The following is a 12,428-nucleotide window of genomic DNA, read 5'->3' as shown; positions in this document are numbered from 1 at the left end:
ATCAAGCTGACAAGTTGATAAAGGAGAACAGGATTATAATGTACAGATGTAAAAGAAAAACGCATTTTATAATTAAAATATGAAGTATTTACATTTTTTTATTTGATTTGTTTAATGAGAAATAGCCGTTATGAGCAACTGAATAATATATGTTTTTTATAGAAAATATTGGATCTTGGATTAATGATATTCTTATGTCATATAATGTACATTAGCATGGCGTAAATAACACTATTAAATGCAAGCTGCCTTGTATCACGAATTCAATAGAATTTTAAAAGCATTGAAATATTTCGCATTTTTATAATGGCTATACAAGTTTACAACAATTCCAAAAAATTTTAATATCTCAAGAAAATTATACATTGTTAATATTTTAGATATATATATATATATACATATATTATCATGTATAATAATTCTTCTATGTAATTATAAATATGACACATTATATTAGATCCATAATGAACACATTATTCTTTAAAATATTTTTTTTTAACTTAAATTTTACAAAACAATTGACAAATTATATCGTGCTAAGAGATATATATATATATATTTTTTTTTTTCTACGAAAAAATTAAATCTTATATAAGTTTTGTATCTCTTCGTGGATATCTTTGACAAGGATAAATAGATTTGTCTGATTTATACGATTGTTCGCGTGGTAACTTGAAGGAAATTAGATCTTCCTGATATCAATCCTCATACATAAAGGACGCCAGGTGTTCATGACAAAATTTCAATGGCACCAATGATGCATCATTTTCCGACGTGCGCATGTTTTCTCGCACATTTCACTACTAAATTGCCGGCCTTTTGCAAAATAAGCGGATTATATCGGATCAAAGTCTGCCCGATGCGAGCGGTATCGCGCGTGAAACGCGTCGATCGGCTAATCACGTTAGGTACATCCACTAAATTCCAATTCCCGACACAAGAATTGCACCAAACTCGCCGGAACGCAGTTTACTCCAGACTACCTGCTGTATTCGCGCAATCGTGCGAAATTAGGTCGTCACTTAGGAAGCTGCATGGAATTAGAATTAATTAGTATGCATGCATCAGAGCGGGATAACGTGCGATGTGACTCCGACAATCAACTGTACATAGATAAACATGCTTTCGACGAATACTCGGCCATTTAGTCGATATTTTAAACATATCTTTACATATACATATGTATCTTTGATGTTTTTTCTTTCTCTGCCGCTTCTTTTCTTTTTTTTTTACAGAATGAAGTAAATCGTATTAAACGATACGCTAAAAAATTGCTCCAAATATAATATTTTACTACGTCTAGTTTATTAATTGCTTGGTTTTTCTACAATTTTTTGCTATTGTTACTTTTTTTTACTATTTCTTTTTTTTCTTTGATTTTTAATCAAGTTATTGCTAATTATAATTGTATTCTGATAATTTATACTTAAATATTCATACTTAAATATATATTAATGACTTTTGTATTTCATTTTATGTTTTATTTATTTATAAAATAGTTTTTTAACTATTTTACTGATTTATGTTGTTTGTTTTGCATTTATGTCTTATAAATTTTTATGATATTTAAATTGTTTATTTCTTAAATATTATTATATATTGAAAATTAATATTAAAAATTATGTTTCCGAAATATATGAAAAACATTACATTAAATAATATATAAAATTAATTAGAAAATATTTTAAACTCAAATAATTGATAAATTTATTACTATGTTTCTTGTAATATAAACGTGTAGTTCGCAGCAAATTGAAGGTAAAAAAGATATTGATTGTTGGTCAAAGGCGCGAGTAATTTAATAATGCCTGGCAACCTAGAGATTCAGAATTCAAGATAGATATGAGCAATTCACCTTGAATTTCATGTTGATGTTCGATAAAATGGCAGTTTTAACCAATTATTATTATCTTCTCATCTTCTGAAATAGCGTATATTATTTTTGGATATTGGCAAAGAATATAGAAAAAATATATATATGTTCTCATAATCGATATGTTTTCCTTCATGTTGGTTGTATGAACTACAACTAATTGAAAATATTTCTATTTAAAAATATCTCTAACACAAGCAAAAAGATTTTAAAACGCAATTGCTATAACTTAATTAAAAATTAAAAATTTAGAAAATTCTTTCTATACCTATTTTCATTAAAAATTAATTAATATTAAATTAATAATATATCGGAAACATTTTTATGTTGTAGTGTCAGATTAAAATTATAATAAAACTTAAAATGTTTATTAAATAATTTATTTAGTAATAAGTTATACAATATATAATTTAATTAATGAAATTGTTTTCATTACAAAGTATAGATTTCGAGAAACAAATGACGTAATTAATTAACACAGACAAATGCAATTAATTTCAAATAATATAAATAAACAGAATACTATATAACATATAACATATTTAACAATATTATGTGACGTTAATTGATTAAGTTATATATATTAAAATTTGTATGCAATTAATTAGGATGTGCAATAATTAACAGAGCGAACACGTACAAAGTCGAATATCGATGACCCCTTGAATAACTCGTCAAAATCAACAGCAACGTTAGCAAAACGTTGACGATCAATTCTCACGCCATTCACGATGACTATTTCCGACCCTCGATATACCATTCGCGTCACGTTACTTTCAAAACGTTTAGATTTTTTACAGCGTGAAAGCTATAACGAAATAGTCTGCGATATAACCTACCGATTTTGCGCCAAAGTGGTTCTTTATTTTTGCACTGCAGCTATATCGATTTTTTCCTCAACGTCCTATATTCTTTCAAACAAAAACGCATTCCGGAGAACCTTGGCAATCCGGAGGATTACATTGAAATCCTTAGTATGAAATCAAGCAAGATAACAAAAGGTGACCAAGAAAGAAAAATCAATTAAGTCGGTAAAATGGCATATCTGAAGAAAGGAAGGACTATTTACTGAATACCTTATTGGAATACCTAAAATAATTTTCTTAGGTTTTTCAATATATTGTATGCTGTAGATTGAATTTAATAAAAAATAAAAATGAATGATGATGGAAATTATAAACTTAACAGATGATAATGTGATGGAAATGAAACAATTAATTTCTCGGAATAGCAGAAACTTTTTAATGCAAATATGATTATCATATAAATATACATATTGTTATTTATAAAAAATTTTTATTTTAGATTATAATATATTTAATAATAGCAAGAATCAGAATTACGCAACTTATAATCATGCAAAAATCATAAACGTTATTTCGATTTCATATCTGTACTTTCCAACAAACTTTTGTAATAACTCTCTCATGTTATTAGCACTTTAACGAGAACATTTCGTGGAACTTCTGACTATATCTGTAGCCTTCTTGTCAACACAATGCTGTTGTGTTGAGAATAAAGGACGAGATGAACCATCCTCTGCAAACATCATGCACAGCGGGTGGTAATCGGTATTCGTCATGTCTAAATGGTTAGCTGTAAGCATGGGACGAATAATTAGTCAATTATCGGAAACAGCGAAACTGTGTAAGCCTGCCTCCAGAATTAACTATCGACAATATAACATCGCGAGGTCACTCAAAAGCTTTTCAATACCGCTATCAAAGCGTGTGATGTATGTACATGCGTGATGACGCACGTGTGTATCCTAAGATACGTGCAATGTGTATAGCGTTATGAACTAATTAGCGAAATTGTTCGAATAGTGCTATTTGATGCTCCCATTTACTCATCGATGGATGATGTTAATTGCCTATAGAACAGAGAATCGCGAAATTAGAGAAATAGATTGAATTTATTTATCGCGCAGAATTATTTGCACAACATTCGACGTTAGGTCTGTAGCGCGTTATTTTATGCGTTATTTTACATCTGCGATATATTTATTTATAAATAACTATATCGGCATTTCATTTGCATAAACACAAACAGATTATATTCCTATATAATTTATGTTGCATTAAATTTGATATATTTCTCTCAAATTAACAGATAGATATATTGAATTTGTATATTTACAAAATAATTTATTTATTCTTAGCATCTGACTTTGTTTCACATTATTTGCATTCATTAAATATTATTACAGTATATTTAAAATGTATTTTTGTTAATAATTATTATAACAGTGTAATACATTTTTATTTTTACAATACAGTTATAATATTCTCTACGATAAAATTTCTTATGTGAGTTCTAATTTCATAGATTGAAAAAATTATTATTTATTAATATAACAATTTTAACTATGAACGACATAGCGCGAACATAAGAAATTCATAAGAAAAACGGCAGAAAACCACAATATACATTATATACTATGATGCTTTATCATTTTATTTGACCAAAAAATCTAGCCTCTGCAGCAATTTAGAATGCGATAACTCAAATTTCCGGCGGAAAGAGTATCGTGAGCGTGCCGCGTATGCTTTTTCTCTTGTACTATGTCTGTTGAATTACGTTCTTTTCCATTCACATTCTCAATTGCAATGTCCCAGAACATCATGACCTACGAACAACCTTAAAAATTGTCCTTTCCTTCCTAGAAGGATGTTTTCAACTGGAAATTTAAGTTGGAAGTTTTATAGATTAGAGCACCGTAGCGGACTTAACAGGATAACTGGAACCCTGCCAAATACTGCGGGATGTATTGCCGCAAACGGTTCCAGTAAAATGCAGACAATGTATATCCTTAATCCCCGTTTCCTCATGACCTAACTGAGATTATCGAAGGGACAGCTATTGCGGGAACTATATGTCGCGGTCGAAATCCGGGGCGGGCCAATTAAGCTTTTCTAAGACCGCTAGTATTCTTAACATAACGAATTCTCCGTAAGTTTTCGCATCAGTTGAAATTTTAAATTATATCCAGGATAATCTAAAAAGGAAAAGAAAAACGACAATCAAAATCGTGTTTAAAAAAACAGCTTTCTGATAACGAATTGAAAATTAAATTTAGGACCATATTGCGTTAAGTGCAAATCGATGTTTCGTTGGACGATGTTCAAATCTCGTTTTTTAAAATTTGATAAAGATATATTTTCAATTAAATATAAAATTTAAAAATTTAGATATATAGAGTGTCCTGAATTTAAATGTCAAAACTTCAGGAGCGTGTAAGGGATCGATAAACTACAAAAAAAAGAGTCCTTTAGAAAAATCCTTATTTTGGCCTCATGTCGAAGAAGATCGCAAAAAAAAATGCAAAGTATGTAGTTGTTTCATTCTCACACTGTCTCTACTATTAACGATGCTGAAATTGTACATGGAAACTATAATATTCCATTTTCTGGGGAAAACTTTGTTTATATTTCTGCCTTTCTCCTAATATTTTCTATAAATTTGTCAGCTACTCGTCAAAAACCACCGAATGAATTACTTTTGTTACAATATATCGCGTACATATTCTATTATAACTTTGAATATGCTGACATAATTTTCGTGTATAATTTCTGCAACGGTAATACTACAGAAACGGTGTGAGAGTATGTGTGTTGATTTCCAGAGAGAAGAATATCAAATCGGCGAGTCATTAGTTGAGTATTTACAGATCAGTATTTAGCTGCAACGCGAACTGTTCGTTCTAAACATAGTACTTGCGTTGCAACAAGCTAACATTGTGAACAATTTCTACATTAAGCAAGTAACAACGTATTATAAATAAATAAGTGTGAATGAATAAGTAATAAATAATATACAAAAATGAAAACTACGTTTATCTTTTTTTGTAATTTTTTCCAAAACAAAGCAAAAACGAATCTCTAGAGGATTTTTTTTTTTCTTAATTTATCGATTGCCTACACATGCTCCTGAAATTTTCTGACATTTAAGTTCAAGACATTCTGTATAATTTTTTGTTGTTTACAATATATAAATTTGCTTTCAAATCTTTTATATGTAACGGAACTTTTTTTAAATTCTTAATATTTAATAATTATTTGTATTGTAGTCTCTTTATTTATTTTTCTAAACTAATTGAAATTGTATATGATGTGTTATTCATCATAATATTTGTTCTATATATGAGCTGGATTATATCTCACATTAATAATTTATATTTTTTATACAAATGAAGATATAGGTACAAAATAACAAATATACATACTTAAACTGACGTTAACATATGAAGGACAATATTTAAGATATTTGAATAATTGTCACGTATACACAATAATCTACAGTATGTCAACTTGCATGTCTCATAACTATAACTGCTGCTATTATTGTGGAAATTTCGTCACGGCGGAACAAACTGGTTAACAAGATGTAACTGCTAATGTGTCACAAACTAAACAGGCGGCAGAACTTATAATTAAGGAATGATGTACCAACGAGAACATAATAATTAGGAGATACCGCAAGATTTTACGATACATCACGTTGATCCAACGTCAAAAGAGCGTTAGCAATTGCCTTGACGAGAGAAACACGACAGAGAATATCAACGTCAAAGAACGCGTTACGGCGTATCTACGTGCACAATTAACACGATATAATCTTGACTCGTGTAATGAACTTGTAATCTGTTCATTAATTCATGGCATGTTAATGTAGTCATTAATTCATCACCGGCGCTTTGTAGTTAGCGTCATTGCGTATGACATTTTGCGAAATATTTCTTAGTGGAAGTTTAATTTCCGAGTCTTTCTTGCGGTTTACTGACCCATGTTGTATCCGCGATTTAAATTAAGCTGAATAACAAGTAAGAGTAGAAGAAAATACGTATTTTTTATCCCGTTGTTAATTGTTACCGCAAGTTAAAATGAAGATACAATTTTGGTGATTGCGAGCTTGGATATTTGAAAAGGAAATGAAGAGATACAACAATCAGTCGGAGATTTTCATTTATATAGTATTGTAGTTGATTTATATTTGCATCTCACAAATGATTTTGACTTATTAGAAAAAGCATAAAAATTATTATCTTAATTAATTATTATTTTTATATGTCGTGGATCAAAGGATTAAATGATACATAATTCATGTATATCCGATTTTCTTTGATATTTCTCTTATACAGTTTGTGACATCATATCCCAAAATTTATGATTATCCTTCATATCCCCTCAAAATGTGATTCTGTTTGTCGAACATCCCGTTTGATGTCGTTTTCGTTAATCTCTCTTGGATCCCATGTAACCACGTTAACGTATAAAATACGTATGCGCTTGTCGTAATTCTGACGTAAACGAAGGATTTTCCATAATGGAACGCACAGAACACGGCGATTGCGTGCATATTAATTCACAGGCGTAAAACATGGTCGATGGGTATGCGAGCGAAAAGCCCCGAATGCACGTAACGCCGAATACCGAGCTTTTTAATCACGCATGTATAAATCACCTAGATGATCCTCGGCCTTCCTAGACAGAACGGTGAATTTTGATTGAAAGGTTGCACATTTTGATTTTTTTCGTTCCTTTTCACGACGGAATAAAAAGTGTACGATCATACTACCGTACACGAGCGTGATATGAATTTTCATGGCAACATGCTCGGTGCAACCTACTCCCCCGTGCAGTATTGGTTTCTAATATGTAGATGTCTCGCGCGCATCGCCAGCGAAAGCTTTACATATTCAGAAGTTGAGCAACACTCACACCGGAGCAATGCAATTTCGTTTTATTGGCCCCTCGCACCTGAAAAGTTGCTATGTATTCTACAAGAAGTCATTTACTTCCTTCGCTGTAGTACATGACTGCCAAATAAATTTTGGCGGGTCAACAGAGACAATAACTATTGATAACAGCGCGCAATGCATACGATGAAATGACGGAAATGTACAGAGCGAGCGTTATGTTGACGATGTAAATAAACTGTCCTAGTTTGGCTTCTTGTTCACATCACCGTAAAATTACCTCTTTGAATAGAACGTTTTGGAATGTTTGGAATAAATCAATTCGCGTTCGAATGCACTCGATTAAACGCATCTCACGAGAGTCAATGAATAGTCGATGAAGTGTGACAGAAATAGATACAATCTGTTGAAAGTTTCATATTGGATATATAACTATTTTTAAGAAAATAATATTGAAATTTATTTGAAATATCGTGAAAAGTTTATAGCAAAAAATAGATTTGTACATATTTTATCTGAAAACAGTAAACATGCTTACTATAATATTTATATAAGTGTAATAGTTTGCCTTTTTAAAAATAATAAAAAGAATTAATTATTTATAGATTTTAATATGTCATTCAACATTATTAAGATCGTTTCGAAGATGCGAATAAGCATCAAAAATTTGTTAAATTGCTAGTCAATTTAAGTCGTAATATTATTGCAGTAGTATTAACTTTTTAAGACCGAAAAATCATTTCGGCGTGCGTTTCTAGGGACTACATATGTATATAAATTCACATAAGAATCATACAAGCATTAAGATCCAGCTAGATCGTTTAAGGCTTTGATTTCTATTGTGTTTGTGTTATCACATATTTGGTCCTATAATATATTATATTGTTTGATAAAAACAAATTTCTCATATATTCTCAGAAATTTTCTACAATTAAATTGCGCTCTATAATTTTTAGACAAATTGTACATTAGAATTTAATATTTTCTGTAATATTTTACATCTTAATTCCGCATTCATTAATTTTTTTATGTAGATATTTGTGCGGAATAATTTTCTTATTTTTAATATTTTATATAAATCTATCCAATAATATATAATGAGAACAAAAATTGATGTTGCTTTCAGATATGAATTAACAGATAATTTTCTCAAGCTTTCTAATTTCCTTTTCCTAACATAAAACAAACACATTTTTTTGTAATAAATTTGAAGATTTTTAATTATTAGACATAACATCTATTCTTGATATAATAAGAGAATATTTTATTTCTATCATATAACAAATGCGAGAAACTTTTTTTTAATATTTAAAGAATATTATAGTAATAATATTATTAATTTAAGTCTTTTATTGAACTGTTTTAATATTAAAATATCAAAGAATTCTTCAATTTCAGATAGCGAAATCGAAAGAATTTAAAATTTAATGTCAATTAAATAGTTTATTAAAATTTTTTTTGTGTATTTTGTTTCTTTTTCGATGAATATCGTCATAACTAAACGCCGAGAATCTAGGATTAAAAATTGATAGATTTTATTTTTTTACGAAGCTTTTACGAATGTAATTCGGGGGATACAGGAAAGCTGAGTGCACTTTCCAATGCCGCCCACGCTTCTTTTCGACGCGACAGTCACGTATTTTCACCCACATGACCTGAGTCGACCATATATGTTTCAACATACAGAAATGTTTGATATATGTGCAAATGGTTTTAATTACCGGCGTAAATTACATCAACGTTATTTTCACATTTCGACAGCACACCCGTTATCAAATTGCTCGGAGCAAAACTACAATGCTCTTAATATTGCAACAAGAAATATGAAATTATTAGAATTTAACATGTAAATCATGAAATCGGTTTTTATATTTTTTAAATGAATTATTACTTTGAAATTATATATATTACTACTTTATTTTATACTTTAAATAGTTATTTATAATATATCTTTAGTATTTAAACTTATCGGTTTAACACTAATTATATTTCTGCTTGGATACGCGTAAGACGTAATAAGCTGTAATAAAGGCCACAAATATATTCGGCGATTCTTCGTGTTTAATCATATTTCTTTTTGTGAATTTATACAATTTCCAGTTTAAGCTATGGGCCGATTATTTCTGAATTATATTTTGTTGTCAAAGAATTAATCAGAACGTAATTATGTTTCTACTTTCTTTACCCTGCCTTAGTTCTTTCTTTATGGCAGTAAGCAAAGTATCTAAAGTTTCAGCCGATCGGACCAATCATTTCCAATGTTAGATTTTTTAAAACGATAACGCCAGTAATGATGAATGTATTATAAAATTTTTATTGACGTTGAATAATGGCACTCCATTACTGAATACAATTTCGTCTGAATAGAAAGTAAATTGCGCGCTCGATAGTGAGAAACGATACGCCTGGAAAGCAAGCAAGTTGAAGTACACGACGAATTTATATTAGTGTGCAACTAAACCTTCTTTCGTATCAGACTCGTTACGTAGCGAGCCAGAGAAATCCAAGAAAAACTTTGTAATTTTACTTCCGTCTAACGTTATACTTTCATCCTCAATACTTTCTGAAAACAACTTTGCACGCAATCAAGCGTAAATCGTCAGCATTACAAAATTTTAACCCAATCTAAGTTGCATCGTAAAACGTTCTACGTATATTAAATAAAAGTATTGAATATTGTGAAGAATTATTAAAAAGCTGACTACCACTTTACAGAAGATGCTTTTTAAATTATTTGAATGGATCATGCATAAATGTTAAAAAATTGTAATAGTATTTTCAAAGAGAAAATATTTTCATCAAAGGTTATATGTATATATATATATATATATATATATATATATATAAGTCATGAAGAGAGAGAAAAATAAAAATAACATTCGAATAAAATTACGAAGACAAAAAAGATCTTGTTAGAATTCTTGAAATTTTCAAATTTGCCGCACTGATAAATTAATGTTAAATAATGTTCTCACTATGCCATCATACCTTGGTTTATATTATTTAACAGAATTTAGAAAAGAACATTTTAATTACTAAAAACAAAAATATGCTAATGATGTTTAGCAATTTGTTAAAACTGATATTATATTTGACACATTTATTTTCACCTGCTTGTCGGCAGATCGGTGTGTGGAAGTCTTGGGAAAAAGAAGGTCTTGATATTAAAGACATCGTCTGGCCGGGCAATACTCACACTCCTCCGCAAGGCGTTCCAGAGAAGTTTCACCTCAAAATAACCTTTCTGGAGGAGCCTCCCTACATCAATCTTGCACCGCCCGATCCTGTGACCGGAAAATGCCTGGTGGATCGTGGTGTTGAGTGTCGTGTGGCTAAGGATTCTGATATGGTTGAGTAAGTATGAGAAATTGGATATTTTTATTGAAAAGGCATATCTGCCGATGCCATACATCGATTAAATGTTTAACATTTATAAAGCCATTTTTTATGGATAATTATTAATATATTTACATGTCCTCTTTTAATTGTTAATTTCAGACTGCTTATATTATTTGTTAATACAATTATTTTTTGATATATAATTAATGCTTTTGCAAATTATTTTATATTATATATTCGTATTTATACGAAAAAATTTATAAGAAAAAAAAAAGAAATAATTGAATATTATAATATATAAAAAATATCATCTTTTTAACTGTGAATTTATTATAGCACAATTTTCAAAATTAAATAATATTACTTAAATTATTAAAAGATGCTTATAATTATTAAAATATTTTTATTTTTAAGATTATTTAAATAAAAAAAAATTATATGTCGCAATGACACGTCTGACCGCTAGAGAATTGACTGCTGAAAAATAATGACTGACTAGAAATACACTATTACTACTTCAGTATTTTCTGTGAAACTAATAAAGCTACATTTAAAGCAATATATATATATATATATATATATATATATATATACATATATATATAATTAATTTTACTTTTAGTTGAGACTTTGAATTTTATTGAATAGTAAGCAAAGCAAGCTTAATTAATGTTAATGGTAAACGTAATGATTCAGATACTCAATTTATTATTACTGCTGTATGTCGACGTTATAAGTGCGCGAATATCCTAGTTCATGACAATTTGGAGAAATCGATTCATTAGGACGGACTCAGCGCTGCTTTTAGCCGAAGACCAAATATGAAGCCCGAACGTCACGGTACACTTATTTCATTTACAAGGGAGTCCTAGTAAAGTACACATATTGCTTTTGCTCTAAGTTGGAAGAAGCCTTGCGTTCCTTGTGAACATTCAATCCAAAATTAAAGGGTTGGTCTTTGAACAGGCGAGACTAGACTAATATTCGTGCTTCGAAGTGAGCAGTTGATACTTACAGTAGCATGTAATGACGTTTATCATGTGGAAAATGAATCTATTGAAAAGCACTTTGCCATGCGCCTTTAATAAATCTTTTGAGTTTGCCCCTCGGAGAACGAAATACTTACAACGTTTATGAAAGTGTATTAAAGCGTTTACACGATGGAAAGAAGCGAAGTGGATATGAAAAAAACTTAATTGTGATCATAGTGACTTTGATAGTCGAACGCAAGTGCTATTTTTATCGAGTCGTTTATGTCGACCTTCGTGATAAACGCGAGTTGCATTGTTAAAATTTATCGAGCATGTTCTCGAACGTCGTTATCCAATTTGGAGTATCATCGATATCGTTTGGGGTTACAAGCCTTTAGCAGACGTTCTCTGCATATAACAGTATTTATTTGCATGAAACCGGGTCACGTAATATACGTTAAAAACTTTTTCCCGCCTGCATTCTCTATACAGTATGGTGCATGCGACAGCTGTTGCAGTGCTCGTTTTCAGTGTAAACTCGAGAGTC

At 29.9% G+C, this 12,428-nt stretch overlaps 1 protein-coding gene across 5 annotated transcripts in view; it reads left to right on the top strand.

The window, feature by feature from the left end:
* Nmdar2 (glutamate ionotropic receptor NMDA type subunit 2) overlaps positions 1 to 12,428 on the top strand; it is a 183,172-nt gene that overhangs the window by 148,444 nt on the left and 22,300 nt on the right. For all 5 annotated transcript variants that reach the window (XM_087406182.1, XM_087406184.1, XM_087406179.1 and 2 more), the window contains exon 8: positions 10,696 to 10,925. In XM_087406182.1, coding sequence (XP_087262308.1) covers positions 10,696 to 10,925 — 230 coding nt within the window. The remainder of the gene's footprint in view (positions 1 to 10,695; positions 10,926 to 12,428) is intronic.

This window comes from Acromyrmex echinatior, chromosome 5, assembly GCF_024713525.1.
Source record: "Acromyrmex echinatior isolate Ae372 chromosome 5, ASM2471352v2, whole genome shotgun sequence".
NCBI lineage: Eukaryota > Metazoa > Arthropoda > Insecta > Hymenoptera > Formicidae > Acromyrmex > Acromyrmex echinatior.
This window is presented reverse-complemented; position numbering and strand designations above follow the sequence as displayed.